General features: G+C 41.6%; 1 protein-coding gene across 3 annotated transcripts in view; it reads left to right on the forward strand.

Annotated features, from left to right (window-relative positions):
* The window catches only part of LOC149473603 (ceramide synthase 2-like), a 174,750-nt gene that overhangs the window by 64,296 nt on the left and 90,589 nt on the right, over positions 1-19,865 (forward strand). For all 3 annotated transcript variants that reach the window (XM_089675632.1, XM_089675641.1, XM_089675650.1), the window contains exon 2: positions 11,632-11,805. In XM_089675632.1, coding sequence (XP_089531758.1) covers positions 11,633-11,805 — 173 coding nt within the window. In that variant the 5' untranslated portion in view covers position 11,632. The remainder of the gene's footprint in view (positions 1-11,631; positions 11,806-19,865) is intronic.

A 19,865-nucleotide genomic window follows, 5' to 3' on the forward strand; every position in this document is an offset into this window, starting at 1 on the left:
AATTCAATAATGAGGAAAAGATAAGATGCAGGGAGCTTGCTGGCAATACTGGTGGCTAGTAATTTGCCCTTCCCTTGGCATTTGGGCACAGCTTCCACAATACAGGTCCTCTTTAAAATTGTCTTTTATATGCCCCCTCTGAACACTGCCATTTATAGATCTCTGTCATCCTGTGACAAAATGAAGAAAACGTTGCAGCCTACTGAAATATTAATAGATCTGAGAGACTGCTATTCTTCATATCTCATACAGTGACCTTTGATTGGGCTGCACCATTTGAGTTGTTCTTCATATCACAGAATTCTGGCTGCTGAGAGGCTGGGATTCCCACTGCCATATATATACAAAAAAACTCTACCTATTTAAAGACGGGCATTCTGTTCTGCTTGAATATCTTATCTTAGCTGCTTAGCTACATGAACTAGAGCCCATGATGAATTCAGTCATGTGAATGCACTTTTTATTTGCATCCCTGTGCCTGCTATGAAACTGCAAAGTATTTACTTTTTGCTGCCAATCAGATTTGTGTCTGTTATGGTTAATATAGTCTGGTTTTCTTTTTAGAAATTTTTGTTATAACAATGCGCTCCATTCACAAAGCAGTATTTTTTTTCTTTAAAAAGTTTTTTTGTCATTCATAAAAACGCTACTAAAATACTGCATGCAGTATTTATCTTATGATACTATGTGGTATTTTATCTCATGTGATATCCAGCGGAATGGATACAGTGAAGAAATATTAGAACCCCTGCCAGTTTTTATTGCTAATAAAGAGGTAAAATGGTTAAAACTCATTAAGTCAGTGCAGTCCCTGCAGTGTATGAATTAATAGAAAAGAAAAAAGGCAACTAGAATACCAGTCAAAGGGAAGCTTCTTTCACAGGGCGTGGTTTATCAAAAACAATAAGTTAAATTAAGTAAATACAAAAAATCTTTCTAAGGCCCCTCTCACACTGACGGTCCTATCGGGTCAGCCTGTTTTTCAGGCAGACCCGATCGGACCATCCATAGACCTCTATGGACCAGCGGGTGGCAGCGGAGAAGTGTCCGCTGACACCCACTGGCATCCGATCCTGTATGCCAAAAACAGACGGATGGGGATCTATTCCCTGTCCGTCTGGTGGATCGGATCAGATGGCAGTCGGATGGACACGGACATGCGGTCTGTTTCCATCAGACTACCCCATAGAAGACAGCAGGCAGTGTCTGTGTCTGCTCTGCAGCAGTGGAGCGGACACAGACCTGTCATCCGCCTGATCAGCGGAGAGATCCCCCGCTGAGCAGGCAGATCGCTGATGGGTCCACCTCGTCTGAAAGGGGCCTAAATGTCAAATATTAAATGAAAATCGTATCAAAATCACACACATATATAAATATCCTTCTTCTACAACGTTGTCTTTTTTCTTGGTGGAAGAAGGGTATTTATATACAGTATGTGCATAATTTTGATTCTATTTTTATTCAATATTTGACATTTAGAAATATATTTTGTATTTACTTAAAGTATAATTAAATGAACAAAAACTTTTTTGTAGTTTTGGATAGTGTGGAGAGGTGTAAGGCTTGGTTCACACTGCCGCGACTTGGGATCCGACTTGTGAGACCCCAGATCACATGACATGTGAAATCCCATGTTAGTCAATGAGCGCTGTCTTAATTAGCACTACTGAAGTCGCTCCGACTTTAGAAAAGGTTCCTGTACTACTTCAAGGCGACTTCTATCTGACTTGTGCCCATAGATTTTAATTGAAGTCCGACATTACAGGAAGATTCAGATCAAGCAGCCTTTCTCAACCTTTTCAACATAGAGGAACCATTGAAATAACTTTCCGGTCAAAGGGAACCCCTGCTAAAAATGACTACAGTGATATCTTGGTCCACTAATGCTTCTGTAAACGAACAACTCAGTTTGCAAACAGAAGAGTTTTCAAAAATTTGCTTCGGTTCGCGAACTCTTTTTGGTTGATCAGCACGAGCCGCGGCCATCTTCCCTGGTCTGACACATGGTCGTGACTTCCTGTAAGCGAGATCGCGGTCACAGACAGACACTGAAAGTGTACTGTGAGTTCTTGGGGTCGTCATGTCGCTCCTGTTTATGAACTATACCTACCTACCCTAGTACCATTCTTGTGACGCAACTAGGAAATAATTGCAACTTTCAGCCAGGGTGTGGATGACCCTTCTTTTACATTACTTTCTCTTTCCCTTTCTTTTTTCTTGTTCTTTTCTAATTTTTTTTTTGCTAACTCTTCTTTACTACAAAGTATTTAGTTATTTTGGCTTCTTTCTATTATATTGGCTTTAGGGTCCTATACAGTAAGCACAGTAACTCTGTGAGATGTTATTATTTTCTTGTACAGTAGGGCTTGTTGCCCTTAGGTTCTTTTTCAATTATCTTAAGCCGTTACTGGTTTTCATGCTTGAAGTTAAAAAAAATGTAAGAAAACCATTTTCACACTCGGTTCCAGTCCTTTGCAACCGTCACTTGTACAATGTCGCTTCTAATATATAGTCATGACTTGCTGCTGTACTTTGTACTACAATGTATACATTTTTCTGATGTTTTTGTTATTTGGCTCTGTATCTGTGTGTGCCATTTGTCAATAAAAACTTTTATTAAAGAAATTGTACTGTGAAGACACTTACAGTACTGAGAAACTTTTTGGTGTGCTTTTTAGCACATACTGTACTGTACATCCCTGTGCACACTTGCTGTAAAGCTTTTTCTTGTGTGCTTTTTAGCACATACTGTACCGGACATCCAGTATGGCTCCAAAGAAAATTCAGAGCAAGCATGGTGGTAAGAAAAAAGAGTGGAGTGGTAATGAAGGTGACAAGAATGTGCAGAGCAATAATGTTATTGAAAAGAAAGTACAGAGTGGTAATGAAGGTGACAAGAATGTGCAGAGCAGTAATGAAGGTGACAAGAATGTGCAGAGCAAGCATGGTGGTAAAAAGAAAGTGCAGAGCAGTAATGAAGGTGACAAAAACGTGCAGAGGGGTAATGAAGGGGACAAGAATGTGCAGAGCAAGCATGGTGGTAAAAAGAAAGTGCAGAGTGGTAATGAAGGTGACAAAAACGTGCAGAGCAGTAATGAAGGTGACAAGAATGTGCAGAGCAAGCATGGGGGTAAAAAGAAAATGCAGAGTGGTAATGAAGGTGACAAGAACGTGCAGAGCAAGCATGGTGGTAAAAAGATTGTGCAGAGTGGTAATGAAGGTGACAAGAACGTGTAGAGGTGTAATGAAGGTGACAAGAATGTGTAGAGCAAGCATGGTGGTAAAAAGGTGCAGAGCAAGAATGGTAAGAATAAGGTTGTGAAGAAAATAACCATTTCATTGAAGAAGGAAATTGTACAAAAGCATGACCGTGGTATTCGTGTGACTGATCTGGCCTAGTACAAGATAGCGAACTTGACAATCTCGACTATTTTGAAGAAGAAAGCTACCATCAAGGGAGCTGATATGGCAAAAAGAGTAACGATGTTAACCAAGCAGAGGACGTAAGTGCTGGAAGAGCTGGAAAAACTTTTGTTAGTGTTGTTGAATGAGAAACAGGTGATAGTGTTAGTGAAGCTATGATCTGTGAAAAATCCAGAAAATTGCATAGTGATTTACTGCAAAAAAAAAACCTCAGCAAGTGAAGAATTTAAAGCCAGTAGAGGGTGGTTTGAAAAATCCTGCAAGAGAAGTGATATCCACAGTGTGACAAGACATGGTGAGGCTTCCAGTTTCGACAAAGCCGCTGCAGAAGCCTGCAAGAAAGAATTTGCGGAATTGAAGGCAGAAGGATACGTCGCTCAACAAGTATTCAACTGTGATGAATCAGGGCTCTTATGGAAAGAGATGCTGATCACACAGGAGGAAAAGGCACTGCCGGGGCACAAGCCCATGAAGGACAGATTAACCCTTTTGCTGTGTGTGAACGCAAAAGAGCGATCTGAAGATTAAGTGCATTCAGGGAACAGAATGTGAACAAGGCTAGACTGCCTGTCACGATCTAACAGTGGCTCTATGGATCCACAGTCTGGGATTCCCCAGGGCGCGGAGTCTAAGCCCCAGTCTGCTTGTTCACCAGAGCCCCTGATGGTGGGGATGGACTTGGAGCAGGCTGAGACCAGGGCGCGGCCCCCCGATACACCCAAACTGTAGTAGAGAAGACCGCTAGTGGAATGTAGCTGGGTAAGAGCCTGACGTGAAGAGGCAGGGAAGACCTGAGCGGTAAACGGATAGATCCATGCAGAATGGATGGATGCGGACACACCGTGAAGCAAGTAGCGGAGTCAGACAGGCCGGGTCGGTAAATGTGGAGGCAGAACGGAATCAGAGCAGCAGACAAAAGGATAGTCGGGTCACAGGCCAAGTTCAGCAACAGGAGGTCAGACGATCAGGAGCAGGCAGAAGAGTGGTCCAGAGGCAAGCCAGGGGTCAGGGCAGGAGACCGTCAGCAGTAATCAGGAGCAGGCTGGGTTCGGCAACAAAGGTACACACACAGGATCAGGACACAAGCAGAGGATAAAGACCATACGGCAACTTGGACATTGCAATGGCCAGTTTAAATAGCCCGCCTGGGTCCTAGTGCCTGTCTGGCGCCATCATTGGTGACAGGCACGCCTGGGTCCTAGTGCCCGCCTGCCTGTATGCCTTGTCGGGATCCTACGCATGCGCAGATTTGTGCGCCACGGCGATCTTCTCGTTCCCTGACACTGCCTGTCATGTGGAGGGCCAATGTGGAAGCTTGGGTCACAAGGCAAAGGAAAATATGTTTCTGACAACCAACTGTCTGAAAGGTGCCTTCTTCTGATAGACAATGCCCCAGCACACCCTCCAGCCTTGGTAGATGATATGGACGCTGAGTATGACTTCATAAAGGTCAAGTTCCTCCCCTCAACACGACACCTCTTCTGCAGCCCATGGACCAGCAAGTGATCTGCAACTTCAAGAGGCTGTACATAAAGGCGCTCTTCACTAGGTGTTTTATTGTCACTGAAGAGACATCCTTGAGACTGAAAGAATTCTGGTAGAAACATTTCAATGTTCTTCACTTGTCAGGAATCAGAAATGTGTGGACTGACACAGGGACACGCAGGCTTCCGGTATAGTATAAACAATACAGTTTATTAAGGACTAACAATACATAAACGCAGTGCAAAACATAACACAGCGCAACAAACCAAACCTCCAACAAACAACCATACATACAACACTAAACGTAGTCAGGCAGGCCGGGTCGGTAGCAAACGGGCAAACAAGGTACCAGGCGCAGGCAGGAGAGTGGTCAGGACTAGCCGAGGTCAGTACAGGCAGAGTTCGTGCAGAATCAGGATAGAAGCAAGCAGGATCAGGATACTGGGGCCAAGTGAAACAGTACAACAAGGCACTGAGCTTCTGGTTGCTGAGAGCACCCACTGGCTAGCCCAGGTACTGCAGCCCACAAGGCAGGTGAGTCCCACCACCATTGGCGAGTCCATTCCTGACACCACTGCATCAACCTCATTGACAAAGCCTGGGAACATGTCATTTACCGGACCTTAAACTTAGCCTGGAGGAAACTGTGGCCAGAATTTGTCACTGAATGTGACTTTGAAGGGCCTGATGCAAGGGTAGTGGAGGAGATTGTGTCAATGGGCAAGACTATGGGTCTGGAGGTCAAAGGTGCAGACATAGAAGAGCTTGTTGAGGAACATAAGGAGGAGCTGACCACAGAAGAACTTTCTGAACTCCACAGTGAGCAGCAGAAGTTGCTTATTGAGGAGCATTCCACTGAGGAAGATGGGAAGGAGGTTATCAATGATGCCATAAAGTCCATTATGGAAAAATGGAATGAGTGCCATGATTTTTTTTGAGAAACACCACCCTAACATAACTGTAATGAACAGAGTGTTGAATCTGGTGAACGATAATGTGGTTTCTCATTTCCGGAGGGTTATGCAGCGCAAGTGACATTGGACAGATTTTTCACCAAAACTGAACAAAGAAGAGAGGAACCCCCTGAAGGAGATATCTCCAATGTCCTTTATGGAGGGGGACTCTTCCTCCGAACAATAACGACAGAAGTCGTTAGTGTTCTCTCTCTTCCTACTGTACTGTACTATACTTTATTTAATATTTTTATGGTTCAAAAACAAACAAAAAAAGTTCAGAACGAATTACCTTATTTACATTGAATCTTATGGGAAAAGTTAATTCGGTTGGTGACCAAATTCTGTTTGTGACCACGTTCGTAGGGGTCAGAACAGATTAACCTGATTTACGTTGAACCCTATGGGAAAATTTGCCTCGGTTCGCGATTAATTCAAGTTGGCGACCAGAGTCGTGGAACTAATTAAGTTCATGAACCGAGGTATCACTGTATATCTACAAGTCATGATATATTAGTGTAATGGTCAGTGGTGCTCCTAACACTTGTGGTCACTGGGAAGAATTGCCCCCAGGGGCGGACTGACAACTCATGGGGCCCCTGGGCAATAAGGGATCATGGAGCCCCTGTGTACTCGCCCACACCCAAAAAAGCCTATGAAAAAGCCAATGAAAGGTACCAGGGGCATCTCATAGGGCCCCCTACTGACCCACGGGCCCTCGGGCACTGCCCGAGTGCTCCAATGGTCAGTTCGCCTCTGATTACCCCTTTCAGATAGCTAAAAAAGATCAACAATGTCAGCGGGAAGATATCTCTAAAAATAATTGTGAAAAAGTGTCCCCACTACTTATGACATGTATTCTAACAAGGGATTAGACCATTGTGATCTGCATGTACATTGTGTAATGTTTGAAATGATTGGAAGATTTTTTGTAGCAAATGGTGTATATGTTTATTAAAAAAAAAAGGCTCCAAAAATTTGGCGAAATGACAGGAGAAAATAAATATATTTTACTACATGTAATGGGGTAGATTTACTAAAGGCACATAGAGTGCGCACTTTTGCAAGTGAAGTTACTCCAGAGCTTAGTAAATGAAGGGGAGCTCTGATGTTTTTTTTTCCTTGCATGTGATTGGGTATTCTTTGTAAAGTGAAGCTTTACCTCATGTACTATGCTCTGGAGCAACTTGCAAATTGAACAATCTATCTGCCTTAAAGTAGAACTACAGGCGGACCTTAGTTTAAGAATTTAATGCGTTCTGCAGGACTTTTCGTATTGCGAGAAATTCGTAAACCGAAATGCGGTTTCCCATAGGAATGCATTGAAAACCAATTAATCCGAAGGTCAGAAAAAAGTAAAAGAAAAAGTCTTTTATCTGTTCAAAGCTCTTTATAAAGTGCACTTTAAAGGCATAAATACTGTACAAGGACATGATTAAAAATTAATTCGTAAATGCATTGAAAACCAATTAATCTGTTCGTATTGCAGAAAAAATTCATAAACCGAGCCATTATTTTCAATGGATTTTCATTCGTAAACCAAAAATTACGTTAACCAAGGTGATCATAAACCGAGGTACACCTGTATAGGCAAAACATTGTTTTATAATTTTGGACAGACTAAGGGAGGCTTATAATCCCTGTCAATTTTATTTATTTATTTATTTATTTATTGTCATCTGCGTCCCCATTGGAAGATGTCCCCTCCATTACTTTTCTGGAGACAACCCAAAGCTTGTGATTTTCATTTGCTTTTACTTTCACATTCAATGATAATGGTTAATAGGATGAATGGAGAGGGTGAATCTTCCTAATGGGGACACAAACAGAAATAAAAACCTGGCAGGTATTCTAATCCCTCTTGACTCTATCCAAAACTAAAAAAAGTTTTTTTTTTTAGTAAATCAACCTTAATGATTTCCATGTTTCCATATTTAGGTTTCTATACATTACTGTTGAGAGAACTGATCCAAAAAAGACAGAATCTACTCAAAATCGCCTATTATATTTTTACATTTCTTAAATACTGCATGCCTGGACCACTGCCTCATTACCGCATGCATTACATTTTTATTTCCTTCTGTGAATTGAGTTTAACACCCTTTCATGTAATGTTTACAGAGTGTTTTTTAAAGCGGTTTGCTGAAAGTACCGCAAAACCGTATAGTGATTTGACAGTTTCAGGATCGCATGTGATACTTAGGTAAAATGTGAATGGAGCCCAGTTTGGAATCTGCATCCCAAAATTAGTAAAAATCAGCTAAAAATTCCCACTTTATGGTTTAAAAAACAAATGTGAAAGCCTGTGTTATCTGTCATATTTATTGTTACTCCTACTGCACAATAGCACTTCTACTCTCTGTGCAGGGTAATATTCTCAGTATCAGTTTTCATTTTGCAAGCGTGGACACTACATGGCGCAATCTTTCCTTCCAAATTAAGAACATGAGACAGCAGGATAGCTCAGTGAGGGAATGACATCCACCATAATGAAAAGTGAAATATTTGTGTGGCTACTTTGAACTAAACATTGAGCACAGCTTAAGACAGCCTTTCTCAACCTGTCCAACGTAGAGGAACCCTTGACATAACTTTCCTGTCTCAGGGAACCCCTGCTAAAATTACTTTATCTCCAACTCATGATACATTAGTGTGATAGTCAGAGGTAAGAATGCTCCTTACACTTGTGGTCAATGGGAAGACTTACCCCATTACAGATTGCTAAAAAGATCAATGGTGTCAGTGGGAACTTACCTGAGAGGCAAAAATTGCTCATTGCTCAAGGAACCCCTGGCAACCTCTGGAGGAACCCTGGTTGAGAAACCCTGGCTTAAGAGATCGATGACGCTAGTGCACATGCTCTTAGAGTAAAGTTGCCATTTGTCCCACTTCTCAGAGACAGTCCTCCTTTTGAATAGTCTATCCCCAGCAAACAAATGTCTCCAGCAGCAGTCATAAGTCCAGACTTGTATGCTTGCTTTTCTTTAATATCCCAAAGGATTGAGTATAAGACAGCCTGGCAATTTGCATTTTTAGAAGGAGGTCACAAGTGACAGACTCTCCTTCTGTAATTAAGGTTTATTTTAACAAGGAATACATTTTTGTAGGCTTACGCAGAGAAGAGTGGGAGAATAGTGGGGAGCTTTGCACCTCTGGCCTGCTGTTGATCTGCTTGCAACCGCTACTTTGGACACTAAGGATGCTTTCACACTGCTCTGTTGAAAAAAACGGTTAAAAACACACATGCGTTTTTAATGCGTTTCCAGTGTGTGTTCTGGGTGACATGCACCTGTGAAATATGGACATGTGACTCAAAAAACACACCAAAAACGCAATTGTGTGTGTTTTTGATGCATTTTTCCATCCATTTCACTGGGGAGCTGCATCTTTGGTGTGGTTTGGAAAAATGCACCAAAGATGCAGTATGCAGGACTTTCCAAAATGCAGCGCATTGGTGTGACGAATCCCATAGGATTTAAAGGGAAATGTTTTTCGTGCATTTTTAGCATGGTAAAAATGCAGCAAAAACCCATCAGTGTGAATGCACCCTAACTTTCTCACCCTGACCTGTACTTTGCCTGAGGACTCAAACTTTTTTTGATGCACTTATTCTCACTGATCTTCTTTCTCACTGACTTTTTGAAGCAGCCCCCTTTCACACGAGTGGACCGATTGGGTCCGCCTGAAAAACTGACCTTCCTTTCTCCTCTATTGAGTGGCGGGTGTAAACAGACATGTCTGTTTACACCTGCCTACATCCAATCTGATCTGATCCACTAAAAACAAACAGCTGGGGATCTGTTCCCCCTCCGTCTAGCAAACCAGATGGCAGTTGTGTGTAAACTGACAGGCGGGCCGTTAACCACTTCTCCACCCCCCTATAGCAGATACAGTATACTGCTACAGGGTGGCAGGGGTGCGAAAAATCAGGTGTGTATATATATATATATATATATATATATATGGGATTTTTCATTTCCAGGTAGAGGACATGCACGAGCCCAACCTGCGCCGCCATTTGCAGCTGTCAATCACCGGGTCCCAGCTGGTGATTCCCAGCCGGCACCCCATGATTACAGAGGATATCCAATGGGGAGGAGGGCTGCTTTGTTTACTAACAGTCTTCCTTCCTGTCGGCTCACACACACTGCTTTGGATGGCTGTGTACAGCACAGCCATTCATAGCAGTGTGCTTACAGTGAAGCACACTGACACGGCCCCCTAGTAAACCACTCCCAGCACACAGTTAACCCTTTGATCACCCCTTATGTTAACCCCTTCCTGCCCAGTGCCATTAATACAGTGTCAGTGATTTTTCTTAGCACTGATCACTATTGGTGTCACTGAGGATGTCAGTGACACCAAGTCAGTTCCCCCCAGTATCAGAATGCCTGCCGCAGTCCTGCTATGTCGCTGATCGCCGCCATTACTAGTGGAAAAAAATGCCAGTATATATATACTGCCATTTGTAAACGCTATAACTTTCACGTAAACCAATTAATTTACATGTATTGGGATTTTTTTTTTAGCAAAGACATGTAGCAGAATACATTTTGGCCTAAATTTATGATGAAATTTGATTTATTTTATTTTTTTTACTGGACATGTTTAATAGCAAGAAGTCAAAATATTGTTTTTTTTCTCAAAATTGTTGGTTTTTTTTTCTTTATAGCGCAAAAAATAAAAAATGCACATGTGATCAAATACCATTGAAAGAAAGCTCAATTCATAGGAGAAAAAGGATGTAAATTTAATTTGGGTGCAGTGTTGCATGACCGCACAACTGTCAGTTAAAATAACGCAGGGCCATAATGCAAAAAATGGCCTGATCAGGAAGGGGGGTAAATCCTCAGGAGGGCAAGTGGTTAACATCTGACCGCCCATAGAGGAGTGCTGGGTGTTTCTGTGTCTGCTCTGCATAAGGACAGATAAGTGGACAAATCCCCCACTAAGCAAGCGGACCCCTGGCGGAGTATGCCACATGTGGAAGGGGCCTTAATTGGATGTATGATATTTTTTTTTTCATTTTATAATTTTTGGTACATGACCAAATTTTGGAAAAGTTCTAGAATCCTGATCCTGAGTAAAGTTTTTTTTTTTGCCACTCTTCAATCGTACGTTCCAGCAAAGATATTAATGGTGCATTTTCATATAATCAAAAAAGGGATTATTCAGACCTGATCAAGTCTCTAGTTAATTTTTTGCTCTAGAATTGTATGTCTTACATAGTTCTGGCAAGTGATGTATGATAATGACAAATAGAGGTTAATTTACTAACAGAAATCAGGCTGTTAAATTTGCAAGGGAATTTGCCCCAGTGCTTAGTGAATGATGAGGTTTCATTTTGCAATAAATACAAAATGTAATGCAAAAGAAAATAAGAAAAAAAAAATTCTTGCTTGCACCTGATGGATGATCAAAGTCAATAAAGCTTCACTTCATTCACTAAACTCTGGGGCCAATTCCCTTGCAAACCGCAGCTTGCCATGAAAAGTGAACAGCCTATTCGCCTTTAATAAATCAACCTCAAATAGAGGCCAATTTACAAAAAGTCTTCTCTTAATAAATTGTGTGAATATTCACTACAATTTTCGAGTCATCTGAAAAGCAAACGGGTTAACAGGAATTTGCTTTTGACATGATTGAATATTGGAAGTGCAGTTTCATGCAATTTGTTGAGTGAAAATTGTCAACTCTTTTCTTATGTTGTTACATAAAAACTAACCATTTGCAGGATTTTATTTCTGTCTGATTTCTCTGTTGGCTACAGGATGGAAGCTCTTCTCAACCAATGGCTCTGGAGACAGGAATACTGGCTTCCCCCTGGAGTTACCTGGGAAGACATGAAGGAAACAGAAAATGTCCATTATCCTAGACCTTCTCATCTCTTTTTTGGTATTCCATGTGCACTCATCCTTACTGGTTTGAGATTTATATTTGAAAGGTAAGACCTGCCCAGAAGAATATGCTATCTGTATTTTTACATAGTGGTGATGTGAGATGCTAGAAATCATGGTAATATTTAAAGTATAAGTTCCCTTTTTTAGTTTTTTTTGTGAAAAGGTGAACTTACACTTTAAATAACACCCTACAACCTCCCAAATTCCATGTTCCCCCTTCTTTCCTTAGGGCTTCTGAGGTAGAACAGAGTTGGTCACATGCCAGTACATGACCAATCAGAATTGCTCTGATCAATCCTAGAAGCCCTAAACAAAAGGAGAAGAAGAACAGGGCTTTCAAATCCTCAGATCGATTCACCAGCTGGGTGGGTAGTGACAGCTAATTACCAGCAGAGGTAAGCACTGAGGGGGTGAGTAGGGTGTAGGTTGTCAGATCACCTTTTTATTTTTTGTGAAAAGGTGAATTTACACTTTTAAGGTCTTCTTAAATCTAAACAAATTCCTACAGTCATGGATTTGTGGGTTGAGTTGATAGTCAACAAATGACCATACTTTTTTCTCATGTTATGACCTCTAAACGTATCATACAACACAATCATGCTGGTTAGAGTAGAGTATTTAGTGTAAGCAATATGTAAGGAACCAGCCCAAATAATTATGCTTGCAAGGAATTTGTTCTTCACACTGCTTTACGCTCCATTATTTATCTTTAACTGTGTGAATATTTAACAAGGTCTCATGAGGTGAATTAATACTAACTAGTTAGATTAGAAATTGCCCTCATCCTCTGCTCTACAAGAAAATGTCTCCCAATTTTATTGCCAACACATTTGATTATAAACCACATAAGGAAACTGCTCTGGAAATTGTGGATTCCAGAAAAACATATTCAAAGCGGTGCTGGGAACTTTTAGGCTAGGTTCACACCACATGTGATGGAACTGCACTGGACGATTATTTCAGCGGAGTCCCATCATGTGTCTTCCTAGCTGCCCGGTTCACACCACTGCATTGCAGTGGTGTGCGGGCACTGTGTGCTGAAAAAAAATATGCAGTGCTTTTATTTCAGTGCAGCACAGTGCGAGGCAATCCACTGCTTCTCGCTGCGTGGATGGCAATCAAACTATGAGATGTCTGTGTGGCATCTCAAGGTTTGATAAAAAAAAAAAAAGGAAAGAGCACAATGCACTGACATTAGCACATCATTACTGCACTGAAATTGGCCCCACCACACCTCACACCAGCTTCTACATTGCAGAGGCTGGTGTGAATGAGCCCCGAGACTTGCAGGTCAGGTGAAGGAAAACTTCAAACAAGCTCAATAGCTCTGGCGAGGTGGCTTACATACAGCAAGGCTTTCCTTAATGGCCACCGAATAGTCGCTTAAACCATAGGTATCATGTATGGTAGCCAATCAGCTTCTAACTTTAGCTTGCTCAATTGGGCATTGTCAAAAAACCTGGAAGCTGGTTTCTGTGAAAGTTGCACCAGATTTTGCACTCTTCAGTTTCAGTAAGTAACCCCCATAGTTTTCTTGTTAAGAGGAACTTGACTGGTGTAGGAAACCTCCATGTGGTCAATATTTATAAATCATAGGAAAAGAAAATGTCTTACCCTGCTAATGAAGCACTTAACCATACTGATCATTTATTTTCTATGTTTTTGTTAACCTCTTCCAGGCCGCGCTATAGCCAAAAGACGGCTACAGTGCATCAACCTGTTCTGGGAGGGTGTATATAGTCCAGCGCACTCTGTGATCACTGTTTCCTGCTGATCACCGATCACAGTAAAGTTCCAATCTGTGCAGCCTATCAGTGCCCATCAGTGCAACCTCATCAATGCACATCAGTGAAAGAGAAAAATTACTTATTTGCAACATAACAGAAACAGAAATTGTTTTTTTTCAAAATTTTCTGTCTTTTTTTCGTTTGTTATAAAACCGAGTGGTGATTAAATACCACCAAAAGAAAGCTCTCTCTGTCTCCAAAAAGATAAAAACTTCATATGGGTACAGTGTTGCATGACCATGCAACTGTCATTCAAAGTGCGACAGAGCTGAAAGCTGCAAATTGGCCTGGCCAGGAAGGGGTGAAAGTGCTCAGTAGGCAAGTGGCTACTACATTCAGCATGAGAGCATTTGGTGCTTAATAAATATTGTGGATGATAAAGAAACATTGATGGTGCATTTGATGGTACGTTGATTAACATTTTTCAATCTCATTTCCTTTCACATCAATCCCAGTTCCCTGGAAGGCTCATAAAAAAAAAAAAGTTAAATCCTCTGACAGGCAGCACTCCCTCACGTGTCAGCAGTGGATTGTTCCTCAGCATCCTCACGTGCAGTGCAGAGCTATGGGCGCTACACTGCTCTTGATAACATAGAGCTAGACCTACCTTAGACTGCAGGGGAGTAGAAGCTGCCAGGATCAGTGTAATAGCACAGAGGAGCCTGCTGAAGCGAAGGATCAAGTAAGAAAAACTGCTTCTTCAAGTCCCCTAGACATAAACAAGCATTTATCCTTTGCAGTGCAGGTGCAACCCCACTGCAATGCAGCATTTTCACTTTACCTGGAGTTCAGCCCTAAAGCAGAGCTCCACCTAGAAGGGGAAGTTCCACTTTAAGGTTTCCCATTAAGGTTTGGCTCCTTTGGGGAGTGGGGGGGTACCCTATTTTGACAGGTACCTGCTCCCACTTCTGCTGCGATTGCCTAGCCGTTTTGAAGCGGTGATTGTCCTCCCTCTCTCCCCATAGTCTTCTGGAACATGTGACAGGTTCCAGACTGTGGGACCATTCACAATGTGCACTGCTGCTTGCGCATGCACAGTGGGCACCAAGCTGTGAAGCCGCAAGCTTTCACAGCAGGGTGCGCACACTGAAGATGCCGGCGCCAGGCACACAGGACAGCCGGTGAACCCGGCCGGTGTGAACACATCGCTGGATCGAGGGACAGGTGAATGTCTGTTTTTTTAAAAGTCAGCGGCAACAGTTTTTGTAGCTGCTAACTTTTATTTTTTTACATTTTGACTGGATCTCCACTTTAAGTGGTCGTAGAGTGTTGTACTATATTAGTTCTCGATTAATGCAGAAAAGTTGAACTTAACTTGAGTTACTAAAGATGCAAGCTTTTGCCATAACTCAAGTCCCTTCATCAAGGTTTATGCACTTCATATTATACATGTATGAGGGGATATGAGTTACCCCGAAAGCTTGCATCTTTAATAACTTAGCCAAGTTAGTCAATAACGGCTAATAATTAAAAATATTTAAACCCAACATTTCATATTCCTGATATGGGCCTGCTGTACCATGTACTTGTATGAGAAAGTATCCTGTTCTTACTATACTTAGATCTGCTATGGTACCACATCCTTAAATCTTACAAACTCCAAAACCAACAAAAAACTTGGACTTTACTGGTACATGAGTGGATATATATCAAAAGATTTACAAAAAGACAGCAATATCAATGTTTAGTAAATGTTTAGTAATTCTTTTACAATGGATTTTATGATTTTATTATAGAATAAAGAGCATCAGAGAAATGGTTATAAACAAGAGCACTGACCAACAGAGATAAAAGATACAAGTTTTGTTATGAATAGTACAATACATGCACTGAAATATAGACAAGGAAATTAAACTGAGTACACAAGCGCAGTACATGAAAAGATAGAAAAAAGCATAATGATTTGCAAAAATAGCAGACAATTTAGAGACCAAGAAATTAGTAAACAAAGATCAAAGGTTATCACAAAATCTGCATACAGAAGGCAAGAAAAATGAAACACAGAGCCTCATTAGATTGGCACACCATGCCCAAGACTCCCATGGACGTCTAACAGGTAGATATAATATTGCTGGTGCAGTACTCAAAAAAAAAAAGTTACAATCAGAGCAAATATCATGAAAACAAACAGAACAGAGAAGACTAAGGGAAGAATGAAGAAAGAAAAGACAAAAGACAAATAAAGGGCTCCAGGGGGTCACGACGGAAAAAAAACTTATATTGACAACAGGGTCTGGTCAAATCTGGACGGTTGGACTAACAGCATAGCCGTCAGTTTCTCATTAATCATTATAAAATTCATCCAATTTTTGACTGCTTCGACGCTGAGGAGAGGGGTCTTCCAGGCCTTCACAATCGTTAGTTTGGTGGCCATGAATAGGTGTGATGCCAGCTGCCGCTCAGGATGAAGTAGGCCCACTAATGGTTTAAATAATAGCACCTCTTACTGGTTGCGCTTAATGTCTGTATGAAACATAGTGCGAAGAAGGGCATAAACCCTGATCTACAGTCTGCAAAACTTAGGGCAAGTCCACCAAATATGGGCCATGGTGCCTACTTGTTGACAACCCCAAAAGCAAGTCGGGGAGTATGCAGGGATAAAACAAGCCAGATGGGAAGGCGTGTAATACCATCTATAGAGGACCTTATAGGCATTTTCTAAAATAAAATTCCTTGAACATTTAGACAAAGCCTGGGTCATGATCTGACAGTCTTGCTGATCCAGACTTCTCCCGAGTTCCGTCTGCCATTGCTGATGATAAGAACGAACCGGGGGTGTTCTATAAGAAATAATGGCGGAGTAGACAAGTGAGATCAAGCCCGGGGCATGGGGTCTATGTCTGCAAAGACTTTCAAAGGGGGTCAGCCTATAGGGTCCCAAATGCACATGTATTAATTTATTGATAAAGTCATGAAGTTGAAGGTAGCCATAGTGCTCCCGCAACGGAATATCATAAGAAGAACGCAGAGTCTCAAAGGTGAGTATCCGGGTTGGAGAGAGCAAAGAATGCACATTGTAGAAGCCATGGGCTAGCACCATGTCAACTGTCCAGGATTGTCAAGGCACGGGGGAAATAATGGGTTAAGGAGAAAACGCAGCAAAGGCAAATGGGCATAAATGAGACCAGCGGAATATGTAATAGAATCCCAAAGTCGAAGCGTGTGCATCAACGTTGGACTAAGAGGTGAAGGGCGATGAATAGGGGGAAGCCACGGTAAAGAAGAGAGTGGTATCAGATGGGAGTCCATCAGATCTACAGTAGCCCACAAGGGGATATTGTGAGACACGTGAAGATTGGCTAAGGGAGCAATATTAGCCGCTAAATAGTAAGCCTGAAGATTAGGGACGAACAACCCTCCCTCAATCTTACGGGCAAATAAAATCTGTTTGTTAATTCTAGGTTGGGTGGAGCCCCAGACAAAAGACGGAAGTCTCCACTGATGAATGCGCAATATATATGAAGGGACAGGGACTGGTAAAACTCGAAACACGTACAATAATTTAGGAAGATAAGTCATACGAATCACATTAATTCTACCAAACCATGAAAGCGGAAAATGAGTCCAGGAGGACAACATCTCTGTCAAGTCCTTAAAAACAGAGGGGAAGTTAGCTCGGAAAAGTCCCTCATAAAACGGGGTGAGCTTAATCCCCAAATAAGGCCAAAAGCCAATGAAAAGGGAACAAATGTTTCAGAGTCGCCAACAACGACAGTGAAATGTTTAGTAATTCTTTATACCATTCCAAAAAGTCGACACGTTTCACATTATTTGCTTCCTCAGGACCATGCTCTTAGAGGCAGAGAAAAACAACCTAACTGAAAAAACAAAGTAGATGAATATATTTATGCTAGTAGCACCATATCCAAAGTTGTGGGTCGCAATCCATGGCAATTTACAGATTGCCTCAAGGATTAGGAGCAGATGGTGGTGCCCACGATGAGCGTCAGCAAAAATGGGCAGTTTTGTTACAGTGGTTTGTTTAAATCACAAAGGTTACCATTAGGACAGAGTACTACAGGAAAATATATACTGTAGATAGTTATTTATGTTATATACATTTTTTTATTTCCCTGCAGTCTTTCGCTCTAATGGTAACCTTTATGATTTGAACAAACTATTGTAAGAAAACTGCCCATTTTTGCTGACACTCATCATGGGTACCGTCATCTGCTCCTAATCCTTTGTTGTTTTTCTCTGCTTCCAAGAACAAGGTCCTGAGGAAACAAATAATGTGAAACTCTTCGACCTCTTGGAATGCACTTGGCATAGAGAATTACTAAACATTTACTAAAAACTGATATTGCTGTCTTAGGGCCATATAGTCCTAATTACTTTTAATTTGTATTTTATGTACTTGAATAAACTTTTGTAAATCTTTTTATATACATGTGTCCGTCCTCTTGTGTAACAGTAAAGTCCAAACTTTTGTTGGTTTTGGAGTTTGAAAGTATCCTATTCTCTTTGCATTGCTTCCTTTGTGTGGAATCCCTGGTGTTCCTACCAGTCCCTCTGCTTTCCTATTAAAAACTTACCACACTAGTCATGATAGAACAGTGTGGTCAGTTCTCTAGCTGTGCTGGGAGCTAATCCAATGATCAAGCTTGGGCTGACACCCCTCCCGCACAACCATTCACTGGGAAGATCAATATGCTGCCATTTCTCCTCCCCCAGCTCTTATGCAGCTGAAAACAGAGAAAGTGATCACTTATTAAAAAAACGGTAACAAGGTATTTGTAATGTTTTCATATGTATACACAAATGCTTTACCCTGCATTTCAATTTTAAACTGAATTTGTTGTTTTACAAGGTGAGAGTTCACATTTACTTTACATTAAATTCCAAACTTCCTGCATTAATTTTATTGTTTAAAAATCCTCTTGCTATTGCCTCTATATGTCAAAGTGTCACCCTGCTACAGGAAAGTGTTAGTTCTCATGACCAAACACATACTATATAAGCATAAATTATAATATCATCAAATGTGTTACACTACTAAGTGCTTGTGGGAAGTTAACATGCACGGTTAGTTGACTGTGCTCTTTAATATAGCTCTGGGCAGCTTTGATGTGAATAATTTAAATGGTGCTGCCAGCAATTTTCATCTGATCTCAAGCTTAGTGCCACTCCTGGCCACAATTCATATTCTCACACAGATTTGTACTGAGGGGTCATGTTGGAAGACAAAGAGTCTCCTGACCCAGAATTTATAGGTGACCTATCACACCCTTCGAGAAATAATTAGATTTCAGCTTACCACTCATTTCACTGCAATCACTTATGAGCGCAAGACACATGATGAGCAGTCTTCTTTATGTAAAGAACTGTCTTTCCGCATTCAGTACAGAATTCAGTATTTAACAGAAGATGATTTATAGAATTCAAATCTGTATTGGCTTTTATAACAATGGTTACGCAGCATATATCTGAAAGACTTTATATCTTTATAACCTTTGGGCCCCACATCCAATCACTGGCTAAATCCTACCGCCTCAACCTCTGGAACATTTCCAAAATCCGCCCCTTTCTGACCAATGACACCACAAAACAACTTATCAACACCTTGGTCATATCCTGCCTTGATTACTACAACTCCCTCCTCACTGGCTTACTGTTACACAGGCTATCCCCCCTTAAGTCTACTATGAATGCTGCTGCTAGACTCATACACTTTAGCAACCGATCAATGACTGCTGCCCCTCTCTGCCAATCCCTTCACTGGCTTCCACTAACCCAACGTATAAAATTCAAAATACTAACCACAGCTTACAAAGCCATCCACAACACTGCCCCTAGCTACATCACCGACCTCATCCGCAGATACCGCCCACTCCGCTCCTCCCAAGATATCTTCCTCTCCAGCTCTCTCATCACCTCCTGCCACACTGGCCTCCAGGACTTCTCCAGAGCCTCTCCCATCCTCTGGAACTCCCTACCACAGTATGTCTGGTCATCCCCCCCCCCCCCCCCCCGTCTGCCTTTAGGCGATCTTTGAAAACTCACTTCCTCAGGGAAGCCTGCCCCACCTCTACCTAAGAACTGTACTTGAATCACCTCCACCAGATCATCCCCCGCAGCTATCACCTTTTGTATCACCTCCCCCTTCCTTTAAATTGTAAGCTCCATGAGCAGGGCCCCCTTATTCCTTCTGTACTGAAATGTATTGTAATGGTACTGTCTCCCTTATATTGTAAAGTGCTGCGCAAACTGTTGTCACTATATAAATCCTGTATAATAATAATTAATGGGTAATTCCTTTAGATTGTAAGCTCCATGAGCAGGGCCCTCCTATTCCTTCTGTACTGAAATGTATTGTA

The sequence above is a fragment of the Staurois parvus genome, unplaced genomic scaffold (assembly GCF_062004578.1).
Source record: "Staurois parvus isolate SC_StPar_1 unplaced genomic scaffold, SC_StPar_1.0 ptg000013l, whole genome shotgun sequence".
Taxonomy (NCBI): domain Eukaryota; kingdom Metazoa; phylum Chordata; class Amphibia; order Anura; family Ranidae; genus Staurois; species Staurois parvus.